A 16,584-nucleotide genomic window follows, 5' to 3' on the forward strand; every position below is an offset into this window, starting at 1 on the left:
GGGTCGCGCGGGCATATTCCATTCAGCACGCCAGCCGGTCGTGGGCAGACTTTCGCCGAGTCGGAGTGCCTGCTAGGCCTATCTGCCGTGCTCGCTTGGTCGTTGTCGGTGGAATCGTGGCCGTTGGAGCTTTTCCCGGGTGTTCGTGGATCCAGCGCTCTTGTTCGTCGTGGTCTGTTTCAAGTACTTTTTACTTTTTTCTTGCTGCATGAAGTCGGGACGCGTGAGAAGCGCACGTAGAAAAATAAACATCCGTTGGTCGTCGCGACCGCGACGCTGTCGGCCATGCTGATTTGATCGTAAGAAGTGCGTAAGACACCTTTGGAGCTGTCGTAGGATTTTGTCGTAACCTGCGCAAAACTTACGATAATTTCGTTTCGTGAATACGAATTTGTTCTCAACTTTTGTCTTACGCATATTTTTGGCGTAAGGTCGTTTTGTGAACCTGGCCTCTGGCCTCTGCACTTCCGAAAGTTGCAGGAAAGGTAAGACAGACGCAGACGACGTTGCGAGCAGACGACGTTGCAAAGGAGCAGACGACGCTCAGATAGGGGGTCGCGATCAGCCAATCAAGGGCTCGGCGTTCTGACGTCACCGCTACCCCCTGCGCAAGAAGCAGACGAACTTGCCCTCCGCATTGTTTTGGTTTGACGCGGTTTGCGAGCACATGTAGCGAAGACGTGACCGGGTAAGTGCCCCTGTGATGTTCCCGGAAAATGGAAAGTATCGTTCGTAATCGTCGTGAGCGCTTTGAAAGCGAAGGGAGTCACAGAATCCACGAGTGCGCAACCACAAGCCACGGTTCACGACAGCGCTGCGTTGGTTTCGGTGATCTCGTTCTGTTTGGTGCAACACGGCGATGCGACAGAGCTGAAACGTTCGTGGTGTGTGTAATGCGGTGCTAAAACGGAGCGCAAATTGGTTGTTGTGGGGTTGACGTTCAACCAATTAAGCCCCGTCGTCGTCAGCTGATCCAGTCAAACTGGTCCGTGAGGACGCTGGGAGCGTTTTTAAAAGTAAATCTGCCTCGTTCTGTTTCAAAATGTGGAAGTTTCCCGATGCATACCGTGAGTAAAAAGCTACGGGCGTTTTCAACAAAATTACGTCGTTTTAATTGAACAATGGACTCCGCATTGTTGTCCTAAATCTGCCGTTTTTATGCTTCGTGTTGGACTGCGTTTGCACAGCGACGTGTTGCATCGTGCGGTGTGAATAAATTTGGGCACGATTTCGTACCTGCCTACAGATGCATGAACTGAGACTATTTTTTACGTAGTGGACATAGTGCTTTTTTATTTTCTGTCTAGTCGCGGTCGTTAGGTGCACACGGGGCGAATCTCGACGGCCTCCAGAGCGATATGACGAGAACGTAACTAGACACGTTGGTCGCTACGCGAACGCCCGATTGCCTCCAGCCAAATAGCATTCCTTTCGGGGCGACATGGCTGCTGGAACGCTCACTGTCGGGATCACGCATCTAACATCTCCGAAAAGTCGGCATTTGCACGCGCAAACAAGCAAAAAAAAAAAAAAAAAAAGAAAAAAAAAAACGCTAAGCAAGCAAAGAGGAAAACGAAACAACCGCGCTATGAAAGCCAAAACCCCACGTCGCTTCCTATCACTGACAGCTGCTAAACACACACTACTTCACTTCAAGAAGTCTCGCTCAAGCACCTGGGTCAGCACGAAACGACGAAACACTGATCACTTCGGCGAAACGATTAGTCGAGGTAGGCGAGACAGGCGGGAGCAGAGACTTCGGCGGCCATGAAAGAATGGCGAAGCTTTTGTTTGTATGAATCCAAACGGAAGTGCCCGTCTTGTAAACCTTTTGTAAAGAATAATAACTCTCATCACATGGGTTATTCTTTAAACGTAAAAATATGCGGCTCAAAAGGAAATTGCAACATATAACAAAGGTTTAACAACCAAGATCTAAGCTGTCAATCAAACTCTTAGCCAATGAGAACCTTTTGGGATTGACGTCACATAATCACAACTTCGTGGCGCGCGATTTAAAACGGACGAAATAGCCGCAAACTAAAATGAGTCTCACGCAATAAATATTGCTGTAAAAAATGTTTTTTCTCGCGGAAAAATTGTTTTTTGACATGCTTGTCCCAATCAGGCTATTTTAAAAAAAACTTTTTTTTCTTTGCAGTTACCCTTTAAGGTGACCCAACCACATACATGAACACGCACACAACGCAAAGCATGTTGTCTCGGGATTTTCATGAGTGCACGCTCAACTGCCTCTAATGATCATTTCTGTTTAAAAATATGGAATGAATAAATAACATGAATGATGGGGATTGTCTCTTGCTTTGTTAGAATCATTGGCTTTATTGTGTTTTGTAGGGCTCCCGAAATTCTTACGAGGACGGGGCATGCCAAGGCGGTTGACTGGTGGAGCTTGGGGGCCCTCATGTACGACATGCTCACGGGCGCTGTAAGTCCTTTCCTCCCCCACTTTGTATCTGTGCTTTGTATTCAGCATCTGTAGATTAGTTTTATTGCGAACAGTCAAAGTATTCGGTGACGACTAAGGGTTTTAAAGGATCTCGAGACCAGTGGGAAATACTGGCAAGAGGGAAAACAATTGTAGACAATGATTTCCCTGCTCGCAACACGGCAAGGTTGAATCTCTCAGACCGTAGACATGTTTGCGTGGCGCTAGTAGATTAACGGAACGGCTGCACCATCTGCAAAATTTTTGTGCCAGATGCATTTGTCTGCGCCCCCCTGCGCTATGTAGCAGAAACTGCACCGCAGTCAATTACTCACACTAATATGCGCCGAAACAATCATATTTCTCTTGTTTTCGTTTTTCGTCCGCTCTCAATCCCGTAGTTGCTATCCATAGTTGCAATTGGTTGGCAATAAAGGGGTAATCACACGAGGGAGAAATCGCGGGGATTTCTCCCCAGAAGCGTGCAAAGAAACTCGGGGGTTTGGGTCCCACGACGACGATCTCCTGCAAACGCATTGTTATTCTTCAACTATAAATGGTTAATCGAGTTGGCAGAGGCCAAGTCGTTGCGCTTCGGTTTGACAGTCTTCGCAGCCAGTGTTCCCGTCGTCATCCAATTGGCAACAAATGAACAAAAGTAAATACCCTATTTTTTTTTTACTACTTTAACCTTAGAATAAAAAATGCATTACCGCAAGATAAATCACGATTGGATAGAACCGAAATTCAGTGCTGGCAGCGCATTGGCCTTGGCTACCGGTATTGTCGGCACGCTACAACTCCCAACGTACGAAGTCTCTTTGTTGTCCGATTCTAATCCTTTCCGGCCAGCAGCCCTCTGGCGAGCGGTATACCAGTTCGGCATACTTCGGCCGCGTTCACTTTTATTGCGAATACAACAACTTCGTTAATTTATGCTACTTGTGATCTGGGTTGCATAGTCGGATGAACTCCGAATTTGTGGTACCGTTCCCATGCCTCCACGTTTTTGCACGTCCGTCGCCGACACTCGTCGCATGGTTCGTAGATGCGACATATGTCGGATGCAAGCGAGTTGTGCGGTAAGCGAACGGGTTCACGGGAAAATACGGGTAAAATTAACTACGTGTGAAGCTAATGGGGAAAAAAGTCTCGTCTGCTCGGCATGGTGTCATCGCTCAAGTCCCTCCCGAGTAGTGCCCAAGAAATTATTAATCTTGGGGTTAAAGACGAGGACTCGGGAAAGTTGAGAGTGGCGATGTCCTACTTGATGAGGCAAACACTGACTTGCCTGGGGTGCTCGAGCAAATTGATGCTATCCTAAATAAAACCAAACAGTAACTGACATTCAAAGGAGCTAGTGTGATATTGCGGAATTCTTTTGTGCGCTAAAGCTAAGTGCTACAAAACGTTGCTTCATATAAAATAAGTATTACCTTTGCCATGGTTCTAATAAGACATTTTTGATGCGAGAAAGTCGTTACAGGTACGACGCCTTGGTTAGTTGCTATGCGTTCATCTTTATTCTGAACTATTAATTGCACTCTGGCTTTTGTGCATGATGTAACAAGGTAACTGAGCCATGCAGAAAGTAATGAGGACACGTCACAGAAACATGTTGTACCGAGTGTTCTTTAATGTTGACGAAAAGGGTTGCAATGCTTTTTAGTAGTAATTAAAGGCTCACCAAGTTTCAATGTTATCCTATCTCGCTAGGTCCCTAACCACTTTTGTGGCTCAATGCTGCTAAACGCAATCAAAATTGCTCCTTATCTTACCTAAGGTGCATACTGAAGTGCTTCTCGCCTGCAATGAAAATTTATCTTAGCTGCTTTTATCTTGCTCAAGCGTGTACCTCAAGCATTGAGCTCTCTTAACCTGCTCCAGAATGCAGTATGAGCTGGTACCAACGCCCCATGAGGCACTGTAGATGGCAACATTGCTGCTCCAAAAGTACAACCGTGGCATGAAGTCTAAAATACCTAATAATTCATTCTTTGTTTCTAAGTTTGAAAGTGCCTCATGTTTGGTACAAATACTTTTTGCAGCCTATTTTAGATTATACAAAGGGCTCATACTCTTCAATTAAAAAGTTGTTTGATGGGTGCCTTAATCATCAAAGAAATTGCTTTTTTGGCTTACTAGATGAAGTAATAAAGGTAGAAATTTAATGAAATGGAGAAGCTGGAAATATACTAATTTTCCTCAGTTGTAGAGTGTGGGTTTGTGCCTCAGCTCTTTGCAGCTTATCTTTTGGAGGTTTCCCATTTGAAGATCCTACTGCTCTTTATTTGTCTACGCATTTTTATTGTTTAAGTGTATTCCCTCATAAAGTAAAGTCACTCAATCCCAGGAAAGTAGCGCCATTGCCTTCCCTGCCCGCTAGCCGGACACAAACAAATACCAACATACAGATGACAAAAACTCTCAGGGTGATTGGCTGTTCGATCTCGGTTGCCGTGGCGATCGCCGTTTTGGGCCTTTCAAATCTTCAAAGCTTCGAAAGGGTCGTTCCAACCAGTCGCACCAAGATTGCTATGGAGGATCATCATACTGAAAGTGTTCCTCGGCCAATATAAGCGTCTTTGGCACTGTGCATGCGATAAACTTATCACTCATGCTTATCTTCCCAGGTCTCTTTTGATTATGCTGCTCTTGTACATTTCAAGACAGGACAATTATTTTTCAAATCCTCCAAGTCCAAACACTGACGCCATATATGATGGCATACATCTTCGTACCGCCATCGCATGCAACGTCAGTGCTTGGGGGCATTGAAAAATAATTTTCCTGTCTTGAAATACGGAAGAGCAATGTAATTGTGAGAAATCTGGTGAGATAAGCATGAGTGATGAGTTGGTTGCATGCAAATACACTTATATTCGCCGAGGAAAACTTTCAGTACGATGATGCTCCATAGCAATCTTGGTGCGACTGGTTGGAACGACCCTTTCGATGCTTCGAAGATTTTAAAGGCCCAAAATGGCGATCACTATGGCAACCAAAATCGATCGGCCAATCCCTTTAAGAGGTTTTGTCTGTATGTTAGTATTCGTTTGTGTCTGGCTAGCAGGCAGGGAAGGCAATGGCACTACCTCCTCAGGAGCCAGTGACCTTATCACAAAGTAACCTTGGGCATTTTTTCATCATTCCTTTCAGCCCCCGTACACTGCAGAGAACAGGAAGAAGACGATAGAAAAGGTAAAAAAGCTGCTTTGTGTTGGTTGTCTGGCATTGAGTGCCGAGGCTTCTCCTGTACAGTCTCCGCCAATATGAAAGACCCACTGGGAGCACGTGGCCAAGGCGGTGGCTGGCGGGGGCACTGCGAGCGCTCCGGGCAATTCCATTCTGCTTCAAGGAAAGGACGCTCACTCGGGCTCAGCTAAAGCGAAACGCACTTGTCAGATTGTGCTGAGCCCCGAGTGAGCGTCCTCCCCTCGAAGCAGAATGGAATTCCCCGGAGCGCCTACAGCGCCCCCGCCAGCCACCGCCTCGGCCACGCGCTCCCAGTGGATCTTTCATATTACCAAAGACTGTACATTTGAAGTTTTCTAAATTCACTCGGCAAGAATGTGAGTAGTGTTCTTACCAACTGGCTAGTTTTCCACTGTTAAAGGAAGTGGTTTTTCTGTGACTTTATTTTACTTTAGTTTTACTACATTATGGGGCTGTCTGGCATTGCCATTTTTTCATTGACTGGCCGATTCTCTGCATTTATGACATCATTGGCCTGGTTTATTCAGCAAGGTTGACCAAGACTATCTTGTGTTTGTTGTAATCTGTGGTCCTTCTTTATTTTCAGTCAGTATTATTACACTTTTCTTATTGTCTGCAATATGAAGTCTCATTAATATCTGGAGAAGTCTTTTTGTAAACTATTTTTTCTCATTTCTGTCTCATGTTTTTTCTTTTTAAGATCCTGCGATGTCGCCTCAACTTGCCCCCTTATCTGACTCCAGATGCAAGAGACCTGCTCAGGAAGGTGTGCCATTTCTCAAGTCTGCCATCCAAACAGGCGAATTTGGATCGATAGCTCTCCCCCTACAGCCTACATCATTATTTTGATGGGGGAGGGCCATCGAAGTAATAATGCAGGGTCTCCGTTGTCACTATCACCAAATGCCTAGAAACTATTGTAGCATTACATGATAGTATGGGGTCACCTTACTGCAAAGTCACTGTGTCACGTGATCTCACTGTTTTTTTGGCAGATAGTTCCAAAACTAAAGGATGTCGCAACTTTCAAAATGGGACTTGTAACCTAAATATTGCCACGCTCCACCTGGGCACGGGTATTTGTGCTCTCTGAGGTTTTTATTTGTACATGACATACAAGAGGCAAAGTACCCAGATCACAATTTTCAGCTCGAAATTCGTTTTCTTTACACCCGAAAACCGTTGATCAAGGACTAGCCGGTTTGAGTTGCACTCACTCTCTACTCCGTGGCCGTATGCCGACACAACCACCAAAGATAATCAAGATCGTGAGTCGCCGAAGTCACACACTCAATACTAAAAATAGACAAAAAACATGATACCCATTTTTTGTGGCTTCTAAAAAACTGCAAATAGTTTGATAGACAAAAAAGAAAGGCACAGCCACATGATTTGTTAAATTTCTTCGCTATAATTTTTTTTCCTCCCCACTCCAATTTCAGTTTCGAACAGTTGCAGTTTTTTTTTTACTTTATTAAATATATATGATGCTGTGGCAAAATATTGATTGGGTAGTCTTCTGACACCATAATAAATTGCCTGGCAGAAGGTCAAAAATAATTTGGGGGGGGGGGGGGGGGGGGGGGTCAGCATTTCCTTAACTCATTCGCTAGCACGCGCGTTGCGCACTGCTGGGCCGTCTGTACAGCATGTTTTTACCCTAAAACCAAGCCACACTAGGCACGACTGTTTCGCTTGGCTTTAACAGTAAAACTCACTGCAGAAAAGATGTGTTTATTTACATGCTTAAGTGGTTCATTCAAGTCTTTAAATCAATAGGTCCTCACAAATTCTTCCTCGTATGAATGATCTCGAAACACTCCATCTTTGATAGCTTAGGCGTCGCACAACCAGTGCGCTCTTGTCGTTATTCATACTCAAAACTGGTGTCGCAATCGCTCCCGTCGTTAATAGAAGCTATGAAAACTCGCTACCCTCACCAGACATCCCGTCATCAACGCTGTCGAAGAAGATATCTATGATTTTATCGTCGGAAAGACGACACACAGAAGAACAAGCTCAAACAAGCACAGTTAACAGAAGGACCCTCGCCATCTGTTGGAAATGTATCTAACTGCACTACACCAAGACTACATAGCGTGCCATCTATGAATGGCTCTTTAAAATAGAAATTCATGCAGACTGGCGATTCGCCGGCTTTGGTAGTGAATGGGTTAAAGGGCCCCTGAAAGAAAAAACTTTATTTTTAAACAGTCAAATCAAACACAACTGTCAAAAATTATGGAAAAAAAATAATTTTTTTAGAGCAAAATTGACGGCGAGAGATTTATTTGAATTTTGCGCTTAAGATTCATGACATCACAGAACGTTCATTCGCTCTTTCCACCTTAACGTGAAGGCGAAGCCAATCCACCTCTCCTCGCTCGAAATGCCGAGAGAGAAAACAACAAGAAAGGAGGTGACTACCAACTAAATTGTCTCACGCTGTCAATATTGCTCTAAAAATATATTTTTTGCGTAAAATTAATTTTTTTACACGTGTCTCAACCAAACTTCAAAATTTTTTTTATTTTTTTTAGAGGCTAAGGGTGTACTTTGATGTTTTCTTCATGGTCTCCGATTTGACTGAAAATTGGCTAAATGCACCCACAAACATTGTTGAGTTCGTAACCCAAATATTAGGCTGAAATAATTTTAGTTGCCAAAGTTATAGAATTTACAATTTTGGTCCTCGCCCTGTTTTTTTTAAACTGAAAGCCTACTGGCAACAATATAAAAGGAACGTTAACAGAAGGCAGCCGTCCAAGGGAGGAAGTGGCCAAGTGGGCTAACGCGTCTCAGCTCTGAGCATGGAGCGAAAGCTTGCGCTGGGAACCTCCTGGGTTCGATCCCCGCCGCCCCCGCCCGTTTCGATCTGGATGAGTTTCGTACCGGCACGCTTTCGTGTGATCACTACTGCGTGATGCACATTAAAAATCCCAGGTTAGCGGTTGTACCCCACTGGCTAAATTTCTCATCTACAGCTAAGAGACCGATTACCCGTTGAGGCGCATCTCCATCAAGGCTGTATAGACATAAAGAGCAAGCCAATTTTTTAGGCAGCCGTCCACCTTTTGGACTGTAAAATTTGTTCCCAACTGATTGCAAGTAGTTTTATGGCGCCAAGTATATGGTCTGGAAGCTCCCTTCAGCACCCGCGCAGCAGCACTAAACAAATGTTCGGAATATTTAATTTTTTACACCACCTTCTTGACCTGCAAATCTGCTTTCCCCCGACATGACAGCACTGAAAGGCGCCGGTATATTTGAATGTTGGTTTTGGCCAAATCTTCCGTTTTCAGAAACGCCATTTTGAATTTTGCGATACTAAATACCATATTAAAAAGGGTGAAATCTGGGGATTCATAACATTTTGGTTAGTTGGGGTAGCCCAAAAATTCGCAAAAGTACACCTTTAAAAATATTCTTTTTAATTCTTTCTTGGGTTGCCAAAGGCATGGTAGCGCTTTTTAGAAGAGGACAAAGGAAAGACAAGACAGACACGAGCGCTGACTGCAACTATTTAATCGAAATGGAAAAGAGGCATATATACTCTTCGATCCTAACAATCGGCCAACCCCAGGCCTTGCCGCCGCTCTGCGCGGCAAGGCCTGAGCGGCGGCAAGGCCTGAGCGGCGGCAAGGCCTGGAGTTGGCTGATTGTTAGGATCGAAGAGTGTATATATGCCTCATTTCCATGTTGATTAAATAGTTGCAGTCAGCGCTCGTGTCTGTCTTGTCTTTCCTTTGTCCTCGTCTAAAAAGCGCTACCGTGCCTTTGGCAAACCAAAACCAATACCAACTAGCCCAGCATTCAGTATTGATAATTCTTTCTCTTTGGGTTATTTCTGGCCTCAGAGCTGGAATCTAGTGTTTGTACAACTCTGAGCACGACATTGCTCTTTTTTTCCCCGTGACCGTGGAAATCCGTTGTTCCGTCGGCAGCTGTTGAGGCGGAACGTGCTCCAGCGCTTGGGCAGCGGCGTGGGCGACGCCCGCGACATCAAGAGCCACCCTTTCTTCAGGCATGTCAACTGGCAGGATGTGCTGGCCAGGCACGTCGACCCGCCCATCAAACCGCAACTGGTCAGTCAGTGTCTTTGCAGCTCCATGCCCGCAGAAAGTTGAGGCAGATGGTGGTGCCATCCCTCCTCGTGGGGACATTATTGAGCCTCGTAATCGTTGACTCTGGGGGTACCGAGTACACGTAACGTCGGTGCCCGGTCCTAGTCAAAATAAATTGGGTAATTTGGAGGTTCTTGCTCACCCATTGTTTCGTCGGCGCTTGCGAGTTCTAAGCTGTTTTTTCCGAGTCGTCGTGCGCTGGATTTTCATAATCTGAGTAAAGTTATGTGTGTTCTCTGTATCAGTTTCGTGCGAGTAGATATAAAATTTTGGCTGTACAGATAATTTCCCAACTCCTTTTTTTCTTTAGTTTGTTTGGGAAGGTCTAGACAAATAGTCAAACATTTGTAAACATAATTGCGGTAGTTTTTCCCCGTCGAATCGTGCGTCATCTTTGACTTCTGCCTCCGCTGAAGTAAAAGAGGTCTGAGCGCATCTTATAGTGGGGTTGTCTGTCCAGTCGAGCGACGAAGACGTGTCCCAGTTCGACACCAAGTTCACCAAGCAGACGCCCATCGACAGCCCAGACGACGCCATGCTCAGCGACAGCGTCAACCAGGTGTTTCTGGTGAGACTGTGCACCTTCTCTCTGAAGGAGGTTTTTTTTTTTTTTTTCTTTTAAAGGAGCTGTGCAACAATTTCAGGGCTTTGCTTAAATTATTGTGGAAGTTGATGCCTGACACTTCTGAAGTGAACTACAGAAAACAGATTTTGCCTGGATACCCTAGTTTTTATTTTAAAAAAATGAAAAAGGTCCTGGTTTTCGCCGGCTCTCAACTCGTACGTCGTCTTCCGGGTCACGTGCGCAGTGACGTTGATGGGGTAAGTGCGGGGTTCTGGAAAAGTTCTCTCTTTAGAGCCATCAGTGAGCAGCAAGAACTCATCCGCTCGCGACCACGTGCTGGCGAGCGCTGCGTGAACAATGTGGTGAAAGGAGGAAAGTCTAATCCGGGTCCGGCCATACCCGTTCGGCCCTGTGCCCCCTCCCCCTTTGGCTTCTGGCGGCTGTTTGCGGTAGCAGAGAGAGCTGATGGTTTTGTGGATTTAGGATAAATGGCGCCACTAAAACTTTGTATAATAAAAGTTTTGTCGATGATACCAGGTTTTTGACGTACATATATATATGTTGGAACGACAAGATTTATAGCAAAGTTACACCTTCTATCGAGCAGGTATTCGCACAATTTGCTATCTTTCTACAAGATTCCCCATTGAAGTCACGCCGCGTGTTTCTCATGGCCGCCGCTTGCGGCTGCAGGTCGGGGAATATTCCAAGTTTTGCCTCGCTATTACGTGGCGGAATCGCAACATTTCGATGAAAGGAGGTGTGTTTTTTGTCACATTATCAAAAGCAGAAGATGCCAATTCTTTTGAACGTTAAAATAGTCCACAGCTCCTTTAATGCATAGTATTTACAGGATTGGGCAGGGATACTGTAAAATATGTTTGGAACTATAAGTACTGGAATACATGACGAAGTCAGCTAAAATAGTGATACTGAAATACATCCATACAAAAGTATTACTATATGTATTGGAAATACATTTGAAAAATAATGAAAGTATTTGGAAATGCATATGCAGAAATACATTTTGCCAAGGCAGTAATGCTCGCATATATATTTTTTTAAGATCTTTGCGTGATGTGAACTCTTTTATCTCCGGCTGAAAGTTGCTGCTTGTAAAACCAAAAAGAAACAAATTTTTGCTGCATATGTTTTACTCATGAGGCCAATACAAATTAAAAGTACATGTACGACTTTGCTGCTACACTCCACTGCATTTGATAACAAGTAGCTTTTTTTAAAGAGCTCGTTGGTCGGCCGCTCCCAATTTTGTCAGATATTCAGGTTAGTGAACTCGATTAAGCGTTCTGCAAGTGTCAACGAACATGGGTGCATATTAAAACAAACGAAAACCGCTTTCACAATGAAAAAGTTTTAAACCATAAAATTTTTTTTCTTTTTTTTGTATATAAAGACCTCACTTAGAGGTGGTAATAGGTATAATTTGTTGACAGGCGAAAAAATCTAACCATAAGGTAAAGATTGGAAATGAACTTGCACATTCTCGAGTTTCAAATAGTTATGCGTAGAATTCCAATTTTTCTTTTAACATAAAGCTGTGGGATCTATGCGAGTTTTCAGTAGGTTAATAATACTTTCCATCTAGCATACAGTGCAGTTCTCGTTTAGAAATATTGCGTGCCTTTGAAACAATACCACGAACCTTAAAACTTGTTTTATATCTACCCAAATACCTATAACATCACCGAAAGGTCAGCATCAGGAATGGACAGTATTTCAAATACAAGTATTTGAAATACGTATTTTAAATACTTTGTGTATTTTGCATTTGTATTTAATTAAAAATTGGGTAATGTATTTGACATGTGTATTTAGGTACTAAAACGTGGGTATTTCCAATACAATTATAATTAAATACAATTTTGTGGGCGAAAATACATCCCTCAAATTTATTGTCACGGTCCAGAGTAGGAAGAAAACTACGTTCTGCACCGAATGCAGTGTCTCTCAATCAAGCACAAGCGTTTAGTGACTTTGTGATTACGGTGCTAGTCCAAGGTAAGAATAGTGACGAAATCGACGTTCACAGGCAGACTGGCAAAATAAGTGCCTGTGACAGCTTGTGATGCTTTCCAGCCTGATTTCCATCCATATTTTTGCCTGGAACATTCTAAATGCGCGGGGCGTCCAGATTTTTGTAACTGGGGCGTGTTGCAACAATCGAAAATTCTCCAGCTAGTGTTGCGTGTCTCGGTCGCCTCGGTTCTTTGTTGGCCTATACCAAAATGTAATCAACAAAAAAGGTGCCTGAAGCTCTGTACTTTTTCACCTATTACGTCCAAGCTGATTGCATTTTTTTGTGATTATATTTCGATTACATTGCTAAAGCCTCGCACACTAACTCCCTAGTGTGCGATGCAAAATTAAAATGAGATACCCAGAAACCTGTTGCAGGTGCCCTGAAGTCGCTGACGCAAATTTCGAGGAAATTTGCGTCAGCGAATTTTGGAAAAGTATTTAAGGGAGACCAAATACATTTGGTTGTATTTGTACCTTTTTTTGGAAATGTAATTAGATTTGTAATTATAAATACATTTTTGACGAAGTATTTTGTATTTGTATTTCGATACATATTTGCATGTATTTTGCCCATCTCTGGTCAGCATCCTCTAGTTCCATGTCAACAGCTTTTCTGCAGTCACTTCACGACATCGCTTCTAAATTAAATTGTTTTATCTGATGATCTGAAGGAAGAAACTTTACGCTCGCCCTGGTAAATGGGGCTGGGAGTGCAATGAATAATTAATCTCGTACCCACAGTGCCTTCAACATTTTGATTTTACAAAAAATAGTCCAACTGAAGCACTCCGGGAGACATACATTATATTTGGAAAATAGGGAAGGGAGTCACCAATGTCGGGGCCAGAATGTTCGAAACAAACCTTGGTCTGCTTGAAAACAAAGTCTCAAGGTCCTACTTACTGTACCTTCTACCTTGAGCTTTTGCTTGGGGGTCACTTTTTTTCCAAACATTTTAACGAGATACATTGGCCCGGGGTTGTATCGCAATAGAAGGAATACACCAAAAATTATTTTTATACTGAAATACAGATGCTGATTGAAAATTTGTATTGAAAACTTGTATCGCTATACAGAAATATAACTACTAAAAATACTTTCGTGATATTGCCCAACCAGAGTTTTTGTGTCCATAGATATGGTGTCTATGATACGGTTGCATGTGACACCATGACGACGACATCGTGGTGTTCACATGACGTCGTCATGTAGTCATCGGTGATGCATTTAAGGTGACATTGTGACACCACAAGGGGACATCCCAAGGTTGTGTTGGGTGTCGCCGCAGGTTATGTGTGACCGCGATGTAACATGACTCCTGCGGCGTATATGTGTGACACAAAAGGCCATGGTGTAGCGTAACCAGGGAGGCCGTGGCACGGCGAAAATCACCGGCGCAGCAAGGCAAAGGGGACCCATAAATCTAAGATTTCAAGTGCCTTTAAAATGCACCATAAAAATATAAACTTTTTTTTTCTTTTACGTTTTGGTGCGATTAGATTTCTCGTTCTAAACTGGCGTCGTTCCGATTTGCAAAGACGTGACCTTAATGTCTGTGAGCAGTGTTTGAAGTGTGCGACGTGGTGTGGTGCAGGGCTTCACCTACGTGGCCCCCTCGGTGTTGGAGGAGCTTCACCGGCCCACGGTGATCAAGGCCCGCTCACCTCGCAAGCTCACCAACAGCCCTCGGCCACCGTTCAGGTAGAGACATCCGTACTCCTGCTGCTCGATATCTGTCTTGGCTCAGCTTTGCTATATTTATTGTCTTGGGAGACATTGAGCTTTCAGGAAAGCTAGCTATCAAGTTTATTTAGACCGTTTTTGTGCAGTCCCGCGCCCAAGCGCCTGGTGCACCCACACTTTGGCCTGGGGGCTCAGCCTGCGCGCGCCAACGGCAGCGTGGCCGGGGTGGGCGGAGGCTCCCTGGAAGAGCAGATGGACACTACCAGCCTTCCCCTGGGGCCCCCCCAGCACCCTCCAAGGTCCCCCGCCATACCCACGCGCAAGATGGCCGCACCACGCTCCAAGGTGAGGGGGGACACACTCCTGTGCTTGGCGTGGATGTCTTAGTGCACTTGCGGCAAGGCGGGTAGTTCTTTTTCCCGGTGCTCCGTGGTGAAACAAAACCGATCTCCGTAGTACTTGACGAGATCATGGCATGCCTTTGCTGCCGTCTCGCGGAGGATTTCCTTCTTTCTGATTTCTTCCTTCGGCAGAAGTAATTTGCCGCTTCGACTATTGCCATCTGTCGATTCTCTCCTAAATGGTGGTATTCCTGGCAAGATAAAAGAAGAGTGGGGTCCTTTCAGATGTTTTTCCTCTTTTGTTTAGGCAGCAAACAGCTGTAGAAGCTGTGCCATCATTACATGATTGTGTAAAAAAAAATGATGCAAAATACTTTTGGTTTTTGATTGCTCTTAGTAGTTCTATGCTTGCCAAGCCTTCCGTATTACCGGGGAGACTCTTAGATTTTGATCATTAACCTAAGTTAGGTAACTTCCTTCCACACTTAAACAAAGAGTGTTTGCTGTTGCAACGGACGGCACCAATGGTACAAGGCCCAGCTGTACTTCTGTAGCATAAAAAAAAAAACAACGCTGCCTTCCCTCTTCCCCTCCCCCCGCCCGCCCGCATAAAAGTAGTAAAAGATTGTCATACTGTAGCATTGACTATGGTGAGACACATGTGATAAGACACATGAAGCAGCGTATTGATGTCAAGGACACGTAATAAAGTATAGCTCTTTAGTGCGAATCAGGTGTGAATATCCAAGCGTTTTCGCCCGTGGTGAACATGCTTATCCCGAAGATGCTTGCACGATTCTAACGCACAAACAGATTTAGCTTCCAGATATTTAAATAGTAAATTGCTGCAGATTTTACCAAACAGGTTAAAGGGGCACTGACACATCAAAATCATATTTTTTTTTATTATCCGAAACGATTGAAAACGATGCCGGGACATTACCCTCAAAATTTGAGATTTAGGAATTCAGTATTCGTGAAGTAAAAAAACAATTTCCAAATGCCGAATTCGAAGTTCCCGCGCGATCGGCGCCGGTGCCTTGACGTCAAAAATTGCGGAGACCTGAGAGTCGACTTCCTTTCACCACTCCCTGCTGTTGCCATGGCGACCCAAAGCGAGGAGGAAAGGAGCGAGCGCCCGGCGTTGCGGCGGACCGGTTTTGAGCGGTGTCGCCTGTTTTCCGTTGGAGGATACAAATCCAGGAGACGGCACCACAACGAACTCCCGATTTTTGGTATTTCAATCCAATTCAACGCAATTGCGTTAAAAAACATGTTTTAGGATTGCCGTAATTAAATGTTATAGAGATGTCGCCTACAAAGCTTCTAAATTTCCTGATTTTTGACGTCTCCGATCAAAAGAAGCGAGGAGGCGAGAGGCGGGAAAATCAAACGCCAGAAATAAAAAGGCGCGCGCGCGCGCGGGAAAATTTTTTTTCGCGATGCGGTTTTTTTTGCGTGTCTATGACTGCAACTTGCATCGTTTTAGACAATAAAAATAAATACGACCTTTCGGGTGTCAGTGCCCCTTTAAATAATGAACATTGAACACATGCCTCATAAAACACATTTTATGCAATGCACGCCAACGCAAAAATGAATGCCGCGCACTAGTCGCCGTTGCCAGAGTCCGACGATGGTTCTTCGCTGTCCACAGAGGTAATCCTTGCTTTCAGCGTTTTAAGTGCCGCGCTTCTTGCGCTTTTACGAGTGTGCGACCGTCGCCTCTGAGAGGATCTTTCTTCCAAACAACACTGTGCGAGCTCGTCGGGTTGCTGGGATTGCTAGGCCACGGAGTGCTGCTACATTGTTATCTTTTCACACCAGCATGATGGCGTTTAAATAACGCCTTCTAGTCAAATTTCTTTTCTTTTTCCATCTTAAAACGGCAAAGACGAATCCATGGACGCGAGAGAACGCAAATATTACAATGGCGAATGCAAACAAACGGTCAAGATGGTGATAAGGCTGGCCACCTGATACTAGAAAGTTGCTTTTCTTTCTTTCTTTTTTTTTTTTTTAGTTGGTTTTTGGTTTTGATTGTATGCGCATGTAGTTATGGGCACCGATTTTGGCGAAAAAAAGTGTGGGTTATAGTCGTGCAAACACGGTAGATGCGACTGCTTTGGGTGCTCCACAATTTTGTCCTATTGGCCATTCCTATAA

The 16,584-nt window shown here is 44.4% G+C and overlaps 1 protein-coding gene across 2 annotated transcripts in view; it reads left to right on the forward strand.

Annotated features, from left to right (window-relative positions):
- LOC115322019 (ribosomal protein S6 kinase beta-1) overlaps nucleotides 1-16,584 on the forward strand; it is a 39,241-nt gene that overhangs the window by 16,907 nt on the left and 5,750 nt on the right. For both annotated transcript variants that reach the window (XM_040220400.2, XM_040504540.1), the window contains exons 9-15: nucleotides 2,359-2,449; nucleotides 5,609-5,650; nucleotides 6,366-6,431; nucleotides 9,610-9,750; nucleotides 10,250-10,357; nucleotides 13,989-14,095; nucleotides 14,224-14,422. In XM_040220400.2, coding sequence (XP_040076334.1) covers nucleotides 2,359-2,449; nucleotides 5,609-5,650; nucleotides 6,366-6,431; nucleotides 9,610-9,750; nucleotides 10,250-10,357; nucleotides 13,989-14,095; nucleotides 14,224-14,422 — 754 coding nt within the window. The remainder of the gene's footprint in view (nucleotides 1-2,358; nucleotides 2,450-5,608; nucleotides 5,651-6,365; nucleotides 6,432-9,609; nucleotides 9,751-10,249; nucleotides 10,358-13,988; nucleotides 14,096-14,223; nucleotides 14,423-16,584) is intronic.

Source organism: Ixodes scapularis, unplaced genomic scaffold, assembly GCF_016920785.2.
Source record: "Ixodes scapularis isolate PalLabHiFi unplaced genomic scaffold, ASM1692078v2 PGA_scaffold1__304_contigs__length_218370807, whole genome shotgun sequence".
Lineage (NCBI taxonomy): Eukaryota > Metazoa > Arthropoda > Arachnida > Ixodida > Ixodidae > Ixodes > Ixodes scapularis.